Below are 20,998 nucleotides of genomic sequence, written 5' to 3' on the forward strand. Positions count from 1 at the left end.
CCATTAACAACTGATGAAATTGAAGCAGTAATAAGAAAAACTCCCAGCAAACAAAAGCCCTGGTCCAGACTGCTTCAGAGGGGCACTTTCTAATACTTTTAAGTTGTTGGGTTAGATAGTATTGACTTTTTGTCTGGAAGATCTATCCAGTGAAGTCAGTGGGGTGTTAAAGTCCACAACTATGGCTGTATTGCTGTTGATCTCTCCCTTAAAGTCCTTAAGGTTGTTATTGATAGGCCCTTATTTATTGCCATTTAAATTTTTTTTAAAAAAATATGTCCTTATTGATTTCAGAGAGAGGAAAGGAGAGGGGGAGAGAGAGATAGAAACATCAATGATGAGAGAGTCACTGATTGAGCCCACAACCTGGGCATGTGCCCTGACCAGGAATCGAACCCTGATCGCCTGGATCCTAGGTCAACGCTCAACCGCTGAGCCACGCCCGGTCGGGCGCCATTTTAATTCTTTATGCCTATGTTTCTCTCTCTATTTCTTCTTATTATTACAGCAGTCCCTTTAACATTTCCTGTCATGCTGGTTTGGTGGTGATAAACTCCTTTAGCCTTTTTTTGTCTGGGAAGCTCTTAATTTCACCATCTATTTTGAATGATATCCTTGCTGGATAGGGTAGGCTTGGTTTCAGATCCTTGCTTTTCATTACGTTGAATACTTAATGCCATTCCCTTCTGGCCTGTAGAGTTTCTGATAAGTCAGCTGACAGCCTTATGGGAGCTCCTTTGTAGGTAACATTGCTTTTCACTTGCCTTTAATATTCTCTCTTTGTCTTGAATTTTTGGCATTTTAATTATGATGTGTCTGGGTGTGGGCCTCTGGATTCTTCTTGCTTGGGACTCTCTGTGCCTCCTAAACTTGTGTGACTTTTTCCTTCACCAGGTTAGGGAAGTTTTCTACCATTATTTCTTCAAACAGGTTCTCTAACCCTTGCTCACTTTCAACCTCCTCTGGCACTCCAATGACGTGAATATTGTTATGTTTCATGTTGTACCACAGTTCCCTTAGACTGTCCTCCTGTTGTGTGTGTGTGTGTGTGTGTTTAAAATATATCTTCATTGATTTCAGAGACAGATAGAAACATCAATGATGAGAGAGTCACTGATAGGCTGCCTCCTGCAGGTCTCCCCAGCTAGAGATTGAGCCCGAAACCAAAGTATGTGCCCTCACCGGGAATCAAACCACAATCTCCTGGATCATAGGTCAACACTCAACCGCTGAGCCACACTCAGCCAGGCCTCCTGTTTTTTAATAGTTTTTCTTTTTGGATCTCTCACTGATTTTTTTCCTACTCTGTGTTCTAATTCACTGATCCAATGCTCACCTTCCTCTAATCTGCTGTTTATTCCTTCCAATATGTTCTTTTTTTAAAAATATATTTTTATTGGTTTCAGAGAGAGAGAGGAAGGGAGAGGGAGAGAGAGATAGAAGCATCAGTGATGAGAGAGAGTCATTGATCGGCCACATCCTGCAAGCAACACAGGCATGTGCCCTGACCGGGAATCAAACCACTATCTCCTGGATCACAGGTCGATGCTCAACAACTGAGCCATGCCAGCTGGGCCCTTCCAATGTATTCTTTATTTCTGCTGTGTCATTCTCAGTTTCCTTCATAGTTTCCATATCTTTTCTTATGCTGTTGAGCATCCTTACAATCAGTATTCTGAACTCTATATCTGATAGATTGCTTATCTCCATTTCATTTAGCTCTTTTTCTGGAGACTTCTATTGTTCTTTCATTTGGGGCTTGTTTTTTTGTCTCTACATTTTGGCTGCCTATTTGGGTTTGTTTCTATGCATTAGGTAGGCAGGCTAGGACCCTCAGTCTTTTTGGAAGATCTCTCATGCAGGCCATTGTCAGACTCTGTTTGTGACTGGCCTTGAGTACCCTATTTGGAGCTCTCAGCAACCCAAGGCTTGAGGTCCCCTCTGTTGGGGCTGGGTCCATTTGGGCAGGACTAAGATGCACACCAAAGTCTGCTTTTCCAAGGCCGGGTTCCAGAAGCAGATCAGGCAAAGACTCAAAGCACTCTGGAGTCTGCCTCTGCCTGCAGGCTGATTAATCTGATTCCTTAATGAGCCTCAGGCTGTAGAAACTCCACAGGGTTGGGCAAGAGGTTTTCCAGCAGGTTGGGGCAATTGCTTCCCCCTCAGGCAAAAGCCGCTTGGAAGGTAGTGTCTGCCTCTGCAGTATGGGGGAATGACTCGGTATGGGAATCTAGAGGGGTGCCCTCTGAGCTTTATCTTCAGAGCCCACAACCCTAGATTCTCCCCACACAGCTCTAGTCTACTCTGCCCTTCCTCCGCCAGAGCCCGAGGTGAGTGGCTGCACAGAAACTTTGTGTTGGCCCTTTAAGAACGTGCCTGCAGTTCCAGCTGCCTCTCCCTGGCAGACAGAAACCCGACTGCTTTTCGCAGCCAGATGTTATGTGGGCACCTCTCTCAGTTCTGGTGCTCTGGGCTGGGGAGCCCCGCCAGGGGTTTAGGCCCCAGAGGCCTCAGTGGGAACCCCCCACAGCTGAGATATCCCTCCGGACCTTCAGCTTCTGCCTGTCGTCTCTCGCCTCTACACGTCTCTATGGGAACTCCCCTTTTCCTCCTTGGTTATGGGGGTGCTCTCCAGCTCGTCTTCAGGTGCAGTTGATTATTCAGGGTAGATTTTTCTATGTTTTAGTTGTCATTCCAGTTTGGCCCCGGGAGAGTGTCAGTGTTGCTTCCATTCAACCCGCTGCCATTTTTAATCTCTCTAACAGTTTTAAAAACAATATTTTACCTAGCATTTTATTATTATTATTATTTTTTAAATATATCTTTATTGATTTCAGAGAGAGGAAGGGAGAGGGAGAGACAGAGATAGAAACATCAATGATGAGAGAGTCATTGATCGAGCCCACAACCCGGGCATGTGCCCTGACCAGGAATCGAACCCGCATTGCCTGGATCCTAGGTCGACGCTCAACCGCTGAGCCACACCTGGCCGGGCTAGCATTTTAATTTTCAGTAGGTGAATTGGTTCTTGCTGTATTTTTGGAAACACTAGTCCTGGTTGATTTTTATTTGTTTTGAACATTTTATCCCATATTCTTCCCCACTTTTCTCTACCCAAAGTCTAGACTCTTAATTCCTTAGGGCAGGGTCCATGTCTTAATCACTATTTTCTCTTAGTGTCTGACATACGATTGGTCTTTAAAAATGTATACTGATAGTTTGACACACAGAGAAGGTAGGTGGATGGGAGGGTGGGTAACCGATTGGAAAAGACTATTTGGTGATTCACCTGATTCTCTCCCCACAGTTTTCCCTTTACTTAGAGAAAAACTCTGCAATGTGGGCAGAGTGCCCAGAGTGTGGCAGAGAGAGCATCTTACCCTGACACCCTTCTTTTCACTCCCATCTTTTGGAGACAGAAAGAACTTCAGGAACAGGGGGAGATCAGAGTCGTCCAGCTCGGCTTCGACCTGGATGCCCATGGGATTATTCTCACCGAGGACTACAGGGCCAGAGTGCGTTGGACTGTTGTTGGGGGGAGGCGGAAGGGGGGAGGCAGGGAAACTGGGGAAAGGAAATAAAAAGAAAAGAGGCAGTTTTCCCACTCCACACCTCACAGAGGGCAGAGGGCTTTGGTAAGTAGTCATAGGAGGGGGAGGGGAAGGAGGAAGGGGAAAGGCATGAGAGGTGGGAAGAACTGAGAAGGGCCCCTGCCTCCCATGTGCAGAGTGTCCTGGGGAGGAGGTCCCCGGGGGGTGAGGGAAGGGCCAGACCAGCCTTTCGTCTCTGGTTCCAGGTCCTCAAGGCCTGCACTGGCCGACCTTATGCTGGGGCTGTGCAGAAGTTTCTGACTTTGGTGCTTCCAGCCTGTGGGGACCTTAGCTTTCAGCAGCACCAAATGACACAGACCTTTGGCTTCAGGGACACAGAGATCACGTGAGATTTGGGGGACCAGTCAGAGCAGCTGCCTGGCACCCCCGCCTCCCACCCAGCCTTGTCCTTTTCCTTTGGCTGAACCTGCCCAAAAGGTTGACTCTTTTTTTTTTTTTTTTTTTTAAGTAAAATGATCTAAATTTGTATCCTTCCCCCAAGAGAGGAGGCCTGTCTTACCTGGGGCCTAGGAAAGGGCCCTGGACTAAGATTCAGGCTACCTGGGTGGCTAATCAGATGCATGTAGAGGCCTGGTAGGGACCACGAATGCCTGAGGTGAACCGTGCTGAGACTGAGCACGGGCGTGGCGGGAGCTGAAGCGCTCACAGGAGCGCAGCCAGCGTGGGTGAGAGGAGGTGTCTGCAGGGGCTGTCCTGGCTCGGGCTCCCTGCTTTGTAACGCATGGTATATGTGAAGGCATTTTGTGGGCTTCTTTGTGGTAGATGTGGAGGAGCTGTGCTGAGGTGTGTGCGTAGGCAGTGGCAGGATCACAGAAAGAAGACCGTAATTTCTCCCTGGTGGGGGGTACTGAACATGTGCCAGGCCTTGTGGTCAGGGAGGGCTTCCAAGACTGGTTTTAGGGAATAAGTAGCAGGAAAAGAGAGTTGGGGGAGGGCAGTTGGGTAGGCAAATGGGACTAGAGAACTGCTGGGCAGGGGCAGGGGAGGGGGTGTCTGTTATCTGGTCCTTTTGCCTGGTTGCCCATGTTTTCAGACATTAGCAGGCAGGGAGGAGACAGGATTCTCAAAGCCAAGGCCTCATCTCTCTTGGCTTCCTACCCACTTAGGCAGCTGGTAAACTCCGGAGTCCTCACTGTCCGAGATGCTGGGAGTTGGTGGCTGGCCGTGCCTGGAGCTGGCAGATTCATTAAATGTTTTGTTAAAGGTATCCTATCTGCAGGGCAAGCCCTCAGCCCCTTAGGAACACCTTTCAGTGGCTCCTCTGGCCTGCAGGCCTTACTCCCTACTCCTGTGCCACTTCTCCTCCAGGGCGCCAGTCTGTCCTTGGCATGGTCCGGAAGGCCAAGTACCGGGAGCTACTCCTATCGGAGCTCCTGGGCCGGCAGGCGCCTGCCTCAGTGAGACTCGGCCTTGCCTACCATGTGCACGACCTCATTGGGGCCCAGCTGGTGGACTGGTGAGTCTTGCCCCCAGCCTCTGGCAGTTGACAGAGCAGTGTTCCAGAGCAAACTTGGGTTTCCTCCCCATTCTTGCTTCCTTCACTAGGGAAGCCCAGCTCCTCTCTCCTCTGGAACCTGGAACATCCCTGGCCAAGTTCTGAGTTCTCCCCAGACCTTGGGCCTGCGTGTCTGGATCCAACCGTGTCTTTCTCTCACACAGTGTCTCTACCACTTCTGGAACCCTTCTGCGCCTGCCAGAGACGTGAGGATTCTATTCACCATGGCAGACCGCCCCAGAGCGGAGCAAGGGGCCCAGGAGTGTTGCCTGGTGGTGGCTGAGCAGGGTCACCTTGGGAAAGCTTGGGCCAGGATGATGACTGTTGGACTTGTGGGCGTACGATGTCAGACGTGACTGCTGCTGTTGACCTGGGCTCCTAGCCAGTGGTGGGGTTCAGGCCATGCTGCTTTGTCCTGTGGAAGTGGAGCCAGGAGTGGTGCCAAGGCCATGACTGCCGCCTCTCCTGCAGCAAGGTGCTGCTGTTCCGTCTTGGGTTAGGAGGGTGTGGCTTCTGAGGAGGCTGGTGAGGGCGGGCAGGGGTTGAAACTGCCAAATAAAGTACTTCTGCTGGTGCTCTTTCCTGGTGTCCTGTTGAATGTGATGATGAAGCCACAGTTGGGCCTAAACTTGGCCTTGTTCAGAGAAGAAAAGTGTTGGGGTCCTTTCTCCCTGTGGGGTAGTGAGGGTGTGCCTCGTCTAAATCACGAGTTCCTGTCAGGGCCTGGGGAAAGCAAAGGCCTAATGTAGTTCAGTGTTTGCGGGGTTACAGTGAGAGGCTAGTGTCTTATCACCTTGTTTGTTGGCTTGGACAAAGGATCCTATTTCTCCAAGCAGGGCCTCTACCCAGGTAGACTGAGCTTGAACCCCCCCCCCCCCAACATGCCCAGTAGGGGAGGTGCTCTGGCACTGGGATGAGAGGGGTTAACGGGGGACAGGATCTCTAGGGCATGATTTCTTCAGAGACCCAGGTGTCTGGGGTGTCCCCCCACCCCCAACACTGGGCCTGGGGCCAGTTGCATTTCTTGGCTGTCACGTGGTTTCCCGGCTTAGCTGGGCCAGGGGAGGAGCAAGGTCCAGAGTCAACTCTGCTCCAAGTCTGAATTTGACCAGAAAGGAGCAGACAGACAGAAGGGTCTGATCCCGTTTGGGTCTTCCAGCCATGAGGCTCCTCTGGGGGCTGATGTGGGCATCCAGCTTCTTTGCCTTGTCTCTGCAGAAACCCAGGTCCTAGAGGCAGGGTGCTGAGCAGGGTGGGGGTGGAGGGTCGAGTGGAGGCCCATTGCTGACCCTGCCTGTTCTCCCCAGGTTGCTCCTGTTTTCTCCTTCCGTGGTTCACCTGGGGGCCCCCCTGTCAGTGGGGCTGCAGCTCCAGGATGCTCCCCGGGGACAGGAAGTGAAAGGATCAGTGTTCCTGAGAAACCCGTACCATCTTCAGGTCTCCTGCTCCTCAAAGGTGGACTTCCTCCTCACCTCGGAAAAAGACTTCATTCTCCTCAGCCTCCAGGTAGCTGGACGCCACTGGGTCCTGCTGGTCTTAGCACCCTGCCCCCCACCCCACCCCCGTCCCCTCAGTCTTCTGTAAACGTCTGTCTTCTCCTGGCCTCCTTCCCTTTTCTGTCTCAGCCTCTCTGGCTTTCTCCTGCTCTGTCTCTGACCCACTCCCTTCCCCTCTGCCTCTCCTGACAGATACTCCCGAAAGATGCTGAGCGCTGTGGCCTCAAAAGCCTCCTTGGAGGCCCCCAGGTCCAGCTGGTGGCCAAGTCACCATGGCTGAAGAGCGCTCTATCCAAGGAAGTAGACATTCAGGGCATCAACCTGCTCTTTTCCTCTCGCCGGGGACACCTTTTTCTGCAGACCGACCAGCCCATTTATAACCCTGGCCAGCGGGGTGAGTCTCAGCCTCAGGGCCTCTCCTTTGAACTCCCTCCCAACCTCTTCCCCCTCTGCGAGGTGACCTGAAAGTGTCGCTCAGGAAGGTTCTGACGAATGTTGGTTCTTCCCTCACTCCCTGCCCACATGGATGCTTCTCGCGGCTCACCCTCCACTCCAGTACGGTACCGGGTCTTTGCTCTGGATCAAAAGATGCGCCCATCCACGGACAGCCTTACGGTCACTGTGGAGGTGAGTCCCTGACCCCTGACCTCCCTGATCAGCTTGGGCCACGGATTGGACCTCTCACCCATGACCACCTTTCCTCCCATTGCAGAACTCTCACGGCCTCCGTGTGCGGAAGAGGCAGGTGTACGCTCCCTCATCCATCTTCCAGGATGACTTTGTGATCCCGGACATCTCAGAGTGAGCTCTCCCACTACACCACCCCAACCCCCAGTTCCCTGCTCCCCACTCCAACACAGTGTCAGACCTGAGCTCCCGAGCCTCTGGTTTACCCCAGTCCTTTCCTAGGGAGCTGGGTGGCTGGCCCTCACAAGCCCTTCTTGGTTGGACAAGCGGGCTGAATCCCTCCCTGTCTGTCCTCAGGCCAGGGACTTGGAAGATCTCAGCTAGATTCTCAGATGGCCTAGAATCCAACAGAAGCACCCAGTTCGAGGTGAAGAAATATGGTAAGAGCTGGGGACATGAGGACCAAGCAGCTCCTTTCTTGAAGGAGTGAGAGCGAAAGGAGAGGTGGTAGAAGCAGAACAGGGACTGGGAGACATGGGTGCCACCGCCCTGAGGAGGGAGTCCTTTAAAGGACCTTCCAGTAGAGTCTGACCTGCCTACCCCTTTGCCCTGGGCCAGTCCTTCCCAACTTTGAAGTAAAGATCATCCCTGGAGAGCCCTACATCCTGACAGCACCTGGCATTCTTGGTGACATCCAGTTAGACATCCAGGCCAGGTAACTTCTCCCAGGGCTCCCCCTTCAGTATAAACGTCACTCCCCTCCCGCCCCCAACCCCCTCCCTCACTGACCATCCCATCATTTCCTCTTCCCAATCTTTCTGTGGCCACAGGTACATCTATGGGAAGCCAGTGCAGGGGGTGGCGTATGTGCGCTTTGGGCTCCTGGATGAGAATGGTGACAAGACTTTCCTTCGGGGGCTGGAGACTCAGACCAAGGTAGGAGGGAGGGTGGGGTTGGGTGGGGGGTGAGGAATGTGAGAGAGAAGAGGTGGGTGGGAGACTCAGGTAGTCACCTAGGTCCTGTTTTGTTGCCGCAGCTGGCCGAGGGCCAGTGCCACATCTCCCTCTCAAAGGCTGAGGTTCAGGGCGCCCTGGAGAAGCTTAGCATCCACCTGCCTGACCTCCCAGGGCTGCGCCTCTATGTGGCAGCTGCCGTCATTGAATCTCCAGGTGAGGGCTTCGTGGGATTATGGCCCAGACCCTACCCTCTGACCTGAGCTGACCCCTATGCTCCAGTACCCACCCCGTCCTCCAACCTTTCTTACCCTCACCTGGGGCCCAAAGCCAGGAAAGACCCAGGAGACTGTCTCTGTCCAACTGTGCTTCTGGGTGGTTTCTGGGGAAGCAGCACCTTCCTCCAATCTGTTTTTCTTCCTTCTCATCTGTCCATTTGTCTGTACTTCCACCCATTCATCCAGCAGACCCATGTTAGGTGCCATCTGTGTGCTGGGTCCTCTGTTGCTCAGCAAACATAGAAATGAAGGGGAGATGGCCTGTGCCCCGAGGAGCTCACTGACTTGTGGGCAGGCAGCACTTGAGCCCCTTCCCCTCCCTCCAGCCCCTCTCCCTGGGTCTCCCTCCTCCACCTGTCTCTGCCCCATGTCTTGCAGGGGGAGAGATGGAGGAGGCAGAGCTCACATCCTGGCGTTTTGTGTCATCTCCCTTCTCCTTGGATCTGAGCCACACCAAGCGACACCTCGTGCCTGGGGCCCCCTTTCTGCTGCAGGTTTCTTCTGCGCAGGGAGGGGTGGGGGAAGGTGTTCATCAGGAGGGTCCAAGGCCCTCTGACCACTCTTTTTGACCTGCCCCTCCCCACCTAGGCCCTGGTCCGAGACATGTCAGGCTCCCCAGCCCCTGGCATTCCTGTCAAAGTTGCTGCCACGTTCTCTCCTGTGTCTGCTTCTGAAGTGCGTGACTTTCAGCAGAACACAGACGGGAGTGGCCAAGCTGTTGTTCCCATCGTCGTACCTCAGGCTGCCTCGGAAGTGCAGCTCTTGGTGGGGCTCCGACCCGTGGGGAGCGTGGGGTGGAGAGAAGGGCAGGCTGGCCTCCTGAGCACCCAGGGCCCAGGCTGAGGGATAGGCTGGGTGCCTGGGTCCCTGCCACTGACCCTGCTGTTCCCACCCCCTCCCCTTTCTCAGGTGTCTGCAGGCTCCCCCCATCCAGCCACAGCCAAGCTCACTGTGAGAGCCCCACGCTCAGGAAGCTCCGGGTTTCTGTCCATTGAACGGCTGGATCCTCAACCCCCTCGAGTTGGGGACACTTTTAGCCTGAACCTGCGGGCCGTGGGCGTCAGTGAGGCCAGCTTCTCTCACTACTACTACCTGGTGTGCATGAGCTGGGCTGTAGAGGAGGGCAGGGTGCAGGGAGGGCTCAGGCAGGAAGGACCCCGTGGGTGAGGAGTGGTTTCGGGGCTGGGGATGTACAGTGAAAAGGGAACCATTCTTGTCCCAGATCCTGTCCCGGGGCCAGATCATGTCTGTGGGCCGAGAGCCCAGGAGCGCCCTGACCTCGGTTTCCGTGTTTGTGAACCACCACCTGGCACCCTCCTTCTACTTTGTGGCCTTCTACTATCATGGGGGTGTCCCAGTGGCCAACTCCCTGCGAGTGTTCGTCCAGGCCGGGACCTGTGAGGGCAAGGTAACACATCAGGAGACATGGGGTGGCAGTTAAGAGAAAGAGGAAAAGAAGCTTTCCCCACTCATAGTGCCCCAACTCTGCCCCTGCTAGCTGGAGCTGAGTGTGGACAGCCACAAGGACTACCGCCCTGGGGAGACAGTGAAGCTCCAGCTGCGCACAGATTCTCTGGCCCAGGTGGCCCTGGGAGCTGTGGACACCGCTCTGTATGCCGTGGGTGGCAGGTCCCACAAGCCCCTGGACATGGGCAAGGTTTGTTAAGACCCTCCTCCCAGCCCTCCCTCGTCCTCTGTGATTCATTCTTCTGCTGCCCGGAGCCTGGAGCCCTGAGCCTGGGGCCCGGCTGCTGGACCTCACTTAGGCTGCCCGCCAGCCCCTCCCAGCCTCCCTCAAGCTGTGGACCCTGTGGTCTTATTTCCCTGCTGTCTGTGTCTCTCATATTTATCCATCCCCTGCCCTCTCACCCACAGCCAATCCTACGCCTTAGCCAGTCTTGTCTTTGCAACAGCCTTACTTTTTCTTACCAGGTCTTCGAAGTCATGAACAGCTATGACCTCAGCTGTGGTCCTGGGGGCGGAGACAGTGCCCTGCAGGTGTTTGAGGCAGCTGGTCTGGCCTTTTCTGATGGAAACCAGTGGACCTCAGTCAGAAAGAGTGAGACCAGAGGAGGAAGTGGGGTGGGAGGTGGGAGGGTAAGGGAGGAGGAGGTGCCTGGAGGGGTAAGATAGGAGGAGGGGGAGAAGGGAAGGGAGGTGGGAAGCTGCACACCCCAGAGCTTGGCTTCAGTCCTGCTCTCACCAGGTCTGAGTTGTCCCAAGGAGAAGAAAACCCGGAGAAAGCGAAGTGTGAACTTCCAGAAGGCAGTTAATGAGAAGTGTGAGTTGTGGGTGCTGATGAAGCTCTCCACTGGGGCCCAAGGGTCAGGAGGAAGGGTCTGTGTCCTGGCTGCTCTGCTCCCGAGGGACCAGTACATGGTATTCGGGGCCAGAGATCCAAGTCCTAGAGTTGGTGGTGGCTGAGCAGGAGGCTCCTCCCTGGCCTCTCTTGAGTTCCTGGTTTCCCAGGGTGGGCCCTGTGTATCTGGAGGTCAGAGTTGGGAGGTATGTCCCCTGTGCTCACCCTCTGGGGCCCTGCAGTGGGCCAGTACACTTCCCCAGTAGCCAAGCGTTGCTGCCAGGATGGGCTGACGCGGCTGCCCATGATCCTCTCCTGTGAGCAGCGAGCGGCCCGTGTGCCGCAGCTGGCCTGCCGGGAGCCCTTCCTGTCCTGCTGCCAGTTCGCTGAGGGCCTGCGCAAGAAGACCCGGGTCAGGGGCCAGGTTGGCCTTGCCCGAGGTGAGCCACTGGGTGGGACTGGAGGACAGGTGGAGGAACCTGGGAGGGCATAGCGGCTCCTCTTCACCCCCTCCACTGTGGCCCCCAGCTCTGGAGATCCTGCAGGAGGAGGACCTGATAGACGAAGACGACATTCCTGTGCGCAGCTTCTTCCCGGAGAACTGGCTCTGGAGAGTGGACCTCGTGGACCACTTCCTCCAGTGAGGGCGTGTGGTGGGCCGGCCTGTCTGGGGGAGTGCCTGGGGCCAGCCCAGCTGTGACAGGCTGCTCACCTTTCCCACCACAGATTACCATTGATGCTTCCTGACTCTCTGACCACATGGGAGATCCATGGCGTGAGCCTGTCCAAAACAACAGGTGAAGTAGCCGTGCCCCAGCCTCTGGCCTCCCCTCTTCCATCCCCCCTCGACCCAGCTCCCTTTTCTCTTACTGCAAGGAAGGGGTTGCAGACAGCAGGGGAAGTCTGCGCTGCCCGCTCCGGGGCTGGGAGGCCAGAGAGCTGGGCAGAGATGGGTCACCCCTGCCCCTCCCTAGTGGGACCCTGGCCTGTGGTGCCCCCAGGTCTCTGATATCTCTCCCTTTCCCCACATTCTCCTTCCACAGGCCTGTGTGTGGCCACACCAGTGCGGCTCCGGGTGTTCCGGGAGTTTCACCTGCACCTCCGCCTGCCCATCTCTGTTCGCCGCTTTGAGCAGCTCGAGCTACGGCCTGTCCTCTACAACTACCTGGATAAAAATCTGACTGTGAGGCCCTGCAGGAGCCTGTGCGCACAGGGGGTGTGTGGGAAACGGGGCAGCTAAGGGATGAAGAGCCTAACTGGACCTGGGCTCCGGCCATTCTCATCTTCCTGCCCCCAGATGAGCGTCCACGTCTCCCCAGTAGATGGGCTGTGCCTGGCTGGGGGTGGAGGGCTGGCCCAGCAGGTGCTGGTGCCTGCACACTCCGCCAGGCCTGTTGCCTTCTCTGTGGTGCCCACGGCGGCCGCTGCTGTGTCCCTGAAGGTGGTGGCTCGAGGGTCCTTGGAGTTCCCTGTAGGGGACGCAGTGTCTAAGATTCTACAAATCGAGGTGAATGGAGCACCCCTGAAGCCAGATCCTTACGCTCCCAGATTTACCCCTCACCCCTGGCACCATCTCTGCTGGCCAGGCCAGAGGCCTAATACCCAAACCCAACTCCTTGATCACTTTATGTCCTCTATAATTCTGATCCAACTCTGTCTCTGGAGCTCAAACTCCAAGTCCTGGGGAGTCTGCACTGGGAGGGGCAGCTGCAGTCCCAGGTGACAGGTGACCTCTCAGAGCTCTATTTCCCTCGAGACAGAAGGAAGGGGCCATCCACATGGAGGAGATGGTCTATGAACTCAACCCCCTGGGTGAGTGACCCCCAGCCCCCGGCCCTCAGTGTCAGGCAGTTGTAGGTGGAGGGAGATGTGGACATTGGGACAGACTGACTACTTACCTCATCTCCCAGACCACCGAGGCCGGACCTTGGAAATTCCTGGCAGCTCTGATCCCAATATTATCCCTGATGGAGATCACAACAGCCTTGTCAGGGTCACAGGTGGGAGTGTCCTCCAGTCCCTTCCCAGTGGCCAAACCTGTTTGATACCATGACCCTCCCACCCTGGGTCCCCAGACCTGCTCTCTATCCTTAACCTTTCCTTCCCCTGTAGCCTCAGAGCCACTGGACACTTTGGGCTCTGGGGGGGCCTTGTCACCAGGAGGTGTGGCCTCCCTCCTGAGGCTTCCGGTGGGCTGCGGGGAACAAACCATGACCATCTTGTCCCCAACACTGGCCGCTTCCCAATACCTGGACAAGACAGAGCAATGGAGCAAACTGCCCCCAGAGACCAAGGACCACGCTGTGGATCTGATCCAGAAAGGTTCTGGGAGCAGGGCAAGCACGAGTGGGGGCTGGGCAATTAATGGAAGATGGGCAGCCCAGGCGGCTAGTGGGGGGAAGAGAGGGGTACCCAATGGGAATGGGGAGCACGGCCTGGGCACAGATAGCAGCCGCCTTTCCTCTCCAAGGCTACATGCGGATACAGCAGTTCCGGAAATCAGATGGCTCCTACGGGGCATGGCTACATCGGGAAAGTAGCACCTGGTGAGGTGGGGAGGAGTGGTCCTGGGTCTCAGAGGTGGCAGGGCTGCTGGGGATGGGAGGGCTGCTGGGAATGGGAGGGCTGCTGGGAATGGGAGGGTGACTAACCCGGTGTCTGGGGGAGTGGGCCTGTGTTTCCTATAGGGACCAGTCCCTATCCCCAGCTGTCACTTCCTCTCTAGGCTCACAGCGTTTGTGCTGAAGGTACTGAGTTTGGCCCAGGAACAGGTGGGCGACTCACCTGAAAAGCTGCAGGAGACAGCCACCTGGCTGCTGTCTCAGCAGCAGGCCGATGGTTCATTCCAGGACTCCTGTCCAGTTATCCACAGGGGCATGCAGGTGCGGGCCGGAGGCTGGGCCTAAGAGTGTGGGTGGGAATTCTCCTGGCCCTTCCCCTTCCTGGCTGACATCTTTTCTCCTTGCACCAACCAGGGGGGCTTGGTAGGAAATGACGAGACCGTGGCCCTGACTGCCTTTGTGGTCATCGCCCTTCACCATGGGCTGGCCGTCTTCCAGGATGAGAGTGCAGCGCAGCTGAAGCAAAGAGTGGTAAGGATACCTGCGTGGCTGCCCTTCTGGCACCCAGCTCTCCCCGTTGCTCCTCAGGACCCCAGGTGTTCAGCCCACAGACCTTACTCCCCACTTTCTTCTAGGAAACTTCCATCTCAAAAGCAAACTCATTTTTGGGGCCAAAAGCAAGTGCTGGGCTCCTGGGTGCCCATGCAGCCGCCATCACGGCCTACGCTCTGACACTGACCAAGGCCCCTGAGGACCTGCGGGATGTGGCCCACAACAACCTCATGGCCATGGCCCAAGAGACAGGCGGTGGGAGTCCAGGGGGTCCTGGCATTGATCCTGGGGTTTGGGGGGCCTTGAGACCTCTGAGTGTGCCCAAGGGGAAAACTAAACCAAGACCCAAGAAGGAATTGAAGCACCTGTGGGGATGGCTGGGGCAGCCAGGAGGGCCTGACGGGGCAGCAGGAGCTGGACCACCAGGGCCCCTGTCCACTGTGTGCCTCTCTTCCTTTCCAGATAGCCTGTACTGGGGCTCGGTCATCAATTCTCAGAGCAATGTCGTGTCGCCCACCCCGGCTCCGCGCAGCCCCACAGACCCTGTGCCCCAGGCCCCGGCCGTGTGGATTGAAACTACAGCCTACGGCCTGCTGCACCTGCTACTCCGGGAGGGCAGGGCAGAGATGGCTGACCAGGCTGCAGCCTGGCTCACCCGCCAGGGCAGCTTCCGAGGGGGATTCCGCAGCACCCAGGTAGGGGCTGCCTTGGGGTTCTGGAGTGGGTGGTCCTGAGACCAAGCGCCTGAGTCCTGATCCACCCTCCCAGGACACGGTGATTGGCCTGGATGCACTGTCTGCATACTGGATCGCTTCCCACACCACTGAGGGGAGGGAGCTCAACGTGACCCTCAGCTCCATGGGCCGCAGTGGGTTCAAGTCCCACGTGCTGCATCTGAACAGCCACCAAGTTCCAGGGGTAGAGGAGGAGCTGCAGGTGAGCCACACCCTCACCTGGGTTCCATGACACCTGGGCCTGCTCTGCTGGGCCAGAACTTCCCAGCCACCCACCCTGGGCATCCCCAGCACTATGCCTGAACCTCCTGTGGAAAGACTTCCTGGCTGAGTGATCTGGAGCCGCCTGACTTCAGAGCTTCACTTTCCTCATCTGGAAATAATATGGGCAGGGTTTCCTCAGCAGGGCGGTGGGAGGCTGAGGTGAAATAGTGCCCGTGAAGGTGTAAACTCTGGAAATGAGGTGGGGAGTGGAGGGGGACTTGTTTCTAGGGGGGCAGGGAGAACAGCACGAGCATGTCCTCTGTGCCCTCCTGATGTCTTTCCCTTTTCTGTTCCTGAAAGTTTTACGTGAGCAGCAAGATTAACGTGAAGGTGGGAGGAAACAGCAAAGGAACTTTGAAGGTGAGAGCCCCCAGCACTGGCCCTGGCCAGCAGGGAGGTGCTGGGGTCTTGAGTGGGAGACCTTGGGCAGAGCTCAGGATCAGAGGAGGAAGACACCCAGGGCTGGTGTTCCACCCTCTGTCCTGGGTGCTCTCCTTTCACTCTGGTGTCCACCCTCCCTGGGCACTGCTGGCTCCTTTCCCCTCAGTGCTGGGCTCACACACCTGAGCCACAGGCCTCTTTTTCCTCCTTCCCCCCCAGCTGCCACTCTGGAGGTGCTTCAGTACCCCCACTCCCCCCTCTTATGGCCCCAGTAACTAATCCTCTGTCCCCTAATGCCTGGGGCCCTCGTCACTTGTTCACTGGACTCGGGGCTGAGACAGTCTTGGACTTCTCCCATGCACGCCTGTGTCTCCCCGCTCTGAGCCCTGTCACAGTGCAGTGAGACTGACCTTCTGAGGACACTGGTCAGAACAGCCTTCAGACTCTTCCACACTGCACACGGTCAGGTCCCTGCCCACCTCCCTGGCCTGACTGGGGTACCCAGCTACAGGGCTCCTTGCCTTGAATGTCCTCCCCCTGCTTGTTTTCCCATGAGGCAAACTCATTCTCCTCCTTCAAGCCTCTGCCAGAGGCCTGTCCCAGACTTCCCATCGCAGTCTCCTCTGCACGGCGTAGGGTCCCCAGGGCAGGCCCTGCTGCCCCTGCCTCACCGTCCAGCCCACACCGGGCCATTCATATTTACGGATCGGTCAGGAAGGAGATGGGGAGGGGCCAAAGGCCTCAAAGCCCTTAGCCCAGGGAGATTCCCTTAGGTGTGGCTCTGGAGGGAGGTCTGTGGCCTCAAATGTGTCATGTTCTCTCCGTGTAACTTGCTGAGCCAGGTCCTTCGCACCTACAATGTCCTGGACATGAAGAACACGACCTGCCAGGATCTTCAGATTGAGGTGACGGTCATGGGCCATGTTGAGTACACAAGTGAGTGTTGGGGTCGGAGGCACGGGGTCCTCGGGCTGGTGCCAGGGGCCGAGTCTCAGTTCTACCCTGCTGTAGTGGCAGCCAGCGAGGACTACGAGGAGGACTATGGGGATGAGGAGTACTCCGAGAGCCTGGGTCCCGCTGGCGACGACCCGGGGGCCCTTTCCCAGCCCGTGACACCCCTGCAGGTGTTTGAGGGGCGGAGGAGCCGCCGCAGACGGGAGGCACCCAAGGTGGCCGATGAGCAGGAGTCCAGGGTGCAGTACACCGTGTGCATCTGGTGGGTCTGAGGGGCTGGGCCAGGCTGGGCTAGGCGGGCTCTGGTAGCCGGCGATGGGGCACCCGACCACGGGGCATGTCTCTGCAGGCGGAACGGCAAGGTGGGGCTGTCAGGCATGGCCATCGCGGACATCACCCTCCTGAGTGGTTTCCACGCCCTGCGAGCTGACCTGGAAAAGGTATGGCCTGAGCCCTAGGGAGCCCCGTTCCACCCCTACAGCCCCGCCAGCTGCAGGGCCCTGCAACCGTCTTCTTCTTTGCAGCTGACTTCCCTCTCTGACCGTTATGTGAGTCACTTTGAGACCGAGGGGCCCCACGTCCTGCTGTACTTCGACTCGGTGAGCAGGGTAGACGACGCAGGGCAGGGATGGTATTGCTTCCTGAGCATGTATTCTGAGGTTCCCCAGGAGGCACTGAAGCCAGCCAGTGCTCCCAGGGAGAACCTTACGTGAGCAGGGAGATGGGACAAGAGGGAGCCAGAGCCAAGTTACGGGGGGTGAGGTGGGGGGGACACCAGGGAAGCCATGCCTGCAGGCAGGCAGGGGCCGAGCCCCTAATGCGATTTGAGGGGCCAGTGCCAGTCAGCATGGGACGGCCTGAGAGCGAGCCTGTCACAAAGCTGAATGTATTTAACCTGAGGATTTGCTTTGATTTTTCCTTTTTATTGACCTTCCTAGTTTTTTTTACTTTTATAAAGTGATGTTGATAGATGAGTTGTTTTTATCTTTGTAGCCTATGTGGCTAAAACAAAGAGTTAACCCTCTGATGGCCTCAAAAACTTAGGAACATTTACTGTAACCTCTTGGAGAACATGTGTAAAAGGCATGGTTGTACAGTAACACATTGGCCAGGTGTGTGGGTCAGGAAAGACCCCTCCCCAGTATGTGCAAAGGGGCCACACCCTGTTAGCTGGGAAGCCAGGCGGGGGAGTCTGTTTAAACACAGTGGGAAAGAAGGAGCCAACCATGCAGCAGCCCAGCTGAGGGGAGGGTGGCAGGTGCCAGCTGCACTGCACAGCGTGGCCATGAGAAGAGGCACTGGGCCTGAATGTGAGCAGCAGGGTCCCAGAAAATAGCAGCTGCCCTTAGTTGTGGCAGATAAAGGAGGTCATAGTTGTATCAGAGATACAGTGAAGCTGTCAGGAGGGTAAGTGGGTTTGGGGAGCAGGCAGAGTGAATTTGGAGAATTTATACATCCTGCAGAAATCCTACTGGAGGAATATGGCTGAAAGTTTTATTTGGAAATCAGCCTGGAGGGGGCTGGTGAAACCAGGGAGTGGCTGAGATCCTCGTAGGGGCACAGAGGAAGGCAGAGGGAATATCAGAAACAACCAGCTCAGGCAGGAATGGCCCAGAGCTAACCCTGAGCGTAGGGAGAGTTCATGGAGAGTGTGTCCATGATGTGAGACTGCAGGGGTGCTTGGGGCCAGAGACTGGGTGAGGTCACCATCTGGGCAGTGAGGTCAGCAGAGACCTTGGGAGCAATTTTTAGAGTTCTGGTGGCCGGAAGGTAACAAAATGTGAAGGACAGTGAAGATGAGGCCAGCGGGCATCAGAGACAGGCCAAGGAAATGTAACACAGTGGCCTGTAGGGCCCAGGGCGTGGGTCCCTGACCTCCCCCCACCCGCCATGGCAGGTCCCCACCTCTCGGGAGTGCGTGGGCTTTGGAGCTGTGCAGGAGGTGGCCGTGGGGCTGGTTCAGCCGGCCAGCGCGGCCCTGTACGACTACTACAACCCTGGTGAGCACTCTGGGGGAAGGGGGGGACACCCGGGAGGTTTGGGACATCAGGAGCTGGGGCAGTAGAGGATGGCAGGAGGTCCTGTGGCACATGCCCTAACTTCCCTCTCTACTTTTCTCCAGAGCGCAAGTGTTCTGTGTTTTACGGAGCACCGACTAAGAGCAAACTCTTGTCCACATTGTGCTCCGCTGATGTCTGCCAGTGTGCCGAGGGTGAGGCCCGGGGCCTGGGGGCAGGTGGGAAAGGGCCCGCTGGGCAGACCTTGTCTCACTGCGCCTGGCTTCAGGGAAGTGCCCGAGGCAGCGGCGCGCCCTGGAGCGCGGGCAGATGGAGGAGGATGGCTACCGGATGCGGTTCGCCTGCTACTACCCCCGAGTGGACTACGGTCAGTCGCCTGCCTGCTGGTCTGCCCTCACGGTCTTGGGGTGAGCTTGCCCTTCTCAGTCCCTCAGGCAGCCCCGGGTAACTCACCTTCTTCTCCTTCCCCTAAACTCCCTCAGGCTTCCAGGTGAAGGTCCTCAGAGAAGATTCCAGAGCTGCTTTCCGCCTCTTCGAGACCAGTGTCACCCAAGTCCTGCACTTCTGTATGAAGGGTCGGGCGGGTGGACAGACTTGGGGGTAGAGGAGCTGAGGTCTGGGTCTGGGGCCTGGCCGCCTGGAACAGTAAAAATTCAGAAGAGCCTGAGCTTAGACCCCCCTGCCTCTCAGAAGCTCTGGGCTTGTTGTCCCGGGAAAGCAGCAGGGTTCAGTGGGAGGGTGTGCAGCGCCCCTGGCCCAGTGCTGGCCCTGCCCCTCCTCTGCCCCTCTGACAGCTCTTGCACCCATCTCCCCTCAGCCAAAGACACCAAAGCCACTGCTGGTCAGACCCGAAACTTTCTGGTTCGAGCCTCTTGCCGCCTTCGCTTGGAACCTGGAAAAGAATATTTGATCATGGGTCTGGATGGGGCCACCCATGACCTCAACGGACAGTGAGTTCTCTGAGTCCCTGGGTCTCTTGCTGTTCTCACACCTCGTGAGGGAATGGATCCCCAGTGCCTAGGCCCTGCCCCTCAAAGCCAGGTGCCCCGTGCTCTCCTCTCCTGTCTGCCCATCCTCCTGACCCTGACTGACTGCCCTTTGTCCCCACAGACCCCAGTACCTGCTGGACTCGAACAGCTGGATTGAGGAGATGCCCTCTGAACGCTTGTGCCGGAGCACCCGCCAGCGGGCAGCCTGTGCCCAGCTCCGCAGCTTCCTGCAGGAGTATGGCACCCAGGGGTGCCAGGTTTGAGGGCTGCTCTCTCCTTCCCCCAGGAGGAGCCTGGATAGGTGATGCCTGGATAAGCCTCAAGGCAGGGCCAGAGACTCAATAAAGACCTTTAACAGCCAAGTGTCAGTATGTGTCTCCAGGACTGAGAGCAGCAGCGTGCCCCCTCCCCCGATGCTTTCTGGGTCCTGGGGGCCCAGGCCAGGGTTTGCGTAATCTCAGGCTCTCAGAGGCCCTTGGGTGCCTCACCCCTCCCAGATGACTCACTGGGAGCTCAGCCTGTCCTAGGACCACCTGAACAGACTTGTGACCCAACAGCCTGCACCCTGAGGACCCTGCGTCCACACCAAGGCCTGCCTTCACTGTGCCTGCAGGGCACCCCACTGCCTGGTGTAGCCGGTGGGCCAGGCACTGCGGCCTCAGGCAGGGCCTGTGCTCAGCTTACACCTGGCTCTTCTGCCTCAGAAGCAGCTGTCTGGCCCGTGTCTCCCGTTCTGTCCTGGCACAGTTGGAAGGTCTGGGGGCTATTGCTTTTAGCTGAGACCTGGTCTGTTGAAAGCCTGTTGACCCTTGACCTGTTATCAGTGGTGTTAGGAAACATCCCGAGTTGCATAATCCCCAGGTCTGTTGTTGCTCCCTTCCACATACTGACTTTAAACAAGCCAAAAGGCTGCCTTTGTTGTGTTTGTTAGTACTCTGAAGACTGTTCTACTGAGGTCAACCCTCTCCACCTGCCTACCCAGCTCCCCACCATTTGATAACACCCCTTGGGTCTTAAGGGCTGACCTAGAAATCCATTGAGAAATTTTCTGAGACAGTCCAGCAGCCTGCCATTCAATCATTCAAAAGAAATTTGTGGAACCCTCACTCCATGCTCTATATGCCAGGTCCCCATCCTCTGAGGAGTGATGGGGAGCTGTGGTCCTGTGGGCACATGGTTGGGGCATCTGACCTAGCCTGGGGGAACGGGAGAAGGGGGCAGGGAAGGCTTCCTGGAGGAGGTGACACCCAAGTTAGGTTCTGAAGGCTGAGGATTCAGGAAAAGAGCGTTTAGATGAGGGTGTTTGAGGCAAAAGAAAGAATTACGAGAGGCCCATGGCCAGGGCAGGACAGCACATTCAGGGCCCTGCATGTGACTCATCTGTCAGAATTTGGATTGGGGGGTGGAGGGCTGGAAGAGATGGGACTGGACTCAGTTTATGAAGAGATGTTCACAAGCAGGCCAGCTTTTCAGTCGCTCCTTTCGAATGGAGTCCCCCTCCTGGTCCACACAACTTGAAGAAGCTCCGACCATTCCCAGTGCTTCAGAGGCTGCCTGGGGCTGTGGTTTACATGCCCTGTGCTTGCCCATCAGTCTCATTTCCCAAAGCTGGCACCATGCCGATGGCATGAACCCGTTTATGAGAGCCAAGGATTCAGCAGCAGCTGTGGCAAGACCCAGCCTAAGTCTGAGCAAGGTGGCGGTGTTTGCTGCCCAAGCCCAGAAGCCCCAGCCAGTGCTCTCCCATCCCCGGCATGGATCCGCGTGGAGCCCGAGCTCTTCCAC

General features: G+C 56.6%; 2 protein-coding genes across 2 annotated transcripts in view; both read left to right on the forward strand.

Annotated features, from left to right (window-relative positions):
• Window positions 1–5,687, forward strand: part of WHR1 (winged helix repair factor 1) — a gene marked incomplete at its 5' end in the record, with an annotated part of 9,860 nt that extends 4,173 nt beyond the window's left edge. The window contains 5 exons of the mRNA XM_081139452.1: window positions 3,420–3,515; window positions 3,797–3,936; window positions 4,718–4,815; window positions 4,920–5,067; window positions 5,271–5,687. Of these exons, the coding sequence (XP_080995578.1) occupies window positions 3,420–3,515; window positions 3,797–3,936; window positions 4,718–4,815; window positions 4,920–5,067; window positions 5,271–5,316 (528 nt within the window). The 3' untranslated portion in view covers window positions 5,317–5,687. The remainder of the gene's footprint in view (window positions 1–3,419; window positions 3,516–3,796; window positions 3,937–4,717; window positions 4,816–4,919; window positions 5,068–5,270) is intronic.
• Window positions 5,688–6,201: 514 nt separating this feature from the next.
• C4B (complement C4B (Chido/Rodgers blood group)) lies at window positions 6,202–19,575 on the forward strand. Its single transcript, XM_081139442.1, has 41 exons — window positions 6,202–6,332; window positions 6,414–6,612; window positions 6,795–6,996; window positions 7,159–7,229; window positions 7,315–7,403; window positions 7,587–7,669; window positions 7,848–7,944; window positions 8,060–8,165; window positions 8,267–8,399; window positions 8,840–8,955; window positions 9,050–9,226; window positions 9,371–9,556; window positions 9,684–9,869; window positions 9,960–10,118; window positions 10,394–10,520; window positions 10,668–10,742; window positions 11,003–11,200; window positions 11,289–11,400; window positions 11,487–11,557; window positions 11,804–11,943; window positions 12,058–12,267; window positions 12,521–12,572; window positions 12,671–12,760; window positions 12,873–13,082; window positions 13,231–13,306; window positions 13,486–13,642; window positions 13,736–13,852; window positions 13,957–14,128; window positions 14,336–14,568; window positions 14,642–14,809; window positions 15,172–15,231; window positions 16,095–16,188; window positions 16,264–16,468; window positions 16,556–16,646; window positions 16,731–16,805; window positions 18,104–18,206; window positions 18,329–18,418; window positions 18,493–18,591; window positions 18,707–18,790; window positions 19,042–19,174; window positions 19,335–19,575. The coding sequence occupies exons 1-41, from the start codon at window positions 6,268–6,270 to the stop codon at window positions 19,474–19,476; spliced, it is 5,253 nt and encodes a 1,750-aa protein (XP_080995568.1). The 5' UTR covers window positions 6,202–6,267; the 3' UTR covers window positions 19,477–19,575.
• Window positions 19,576–20,998: the final 1,423 nt, after the last annotated feature.

This window comes from Miniopterus schreibersii, assembly GCF_964146895.1.
Source record: "Miniopterus schreibersii genome assembly, chromosome: 6".
Classification (NCBI taxonomy): Eukaryota; Metazoa; Chordata; class Mammalia; order Chiroptera; family Miniopteridae; genus Miniopterus; species Miniopterus schreibersii.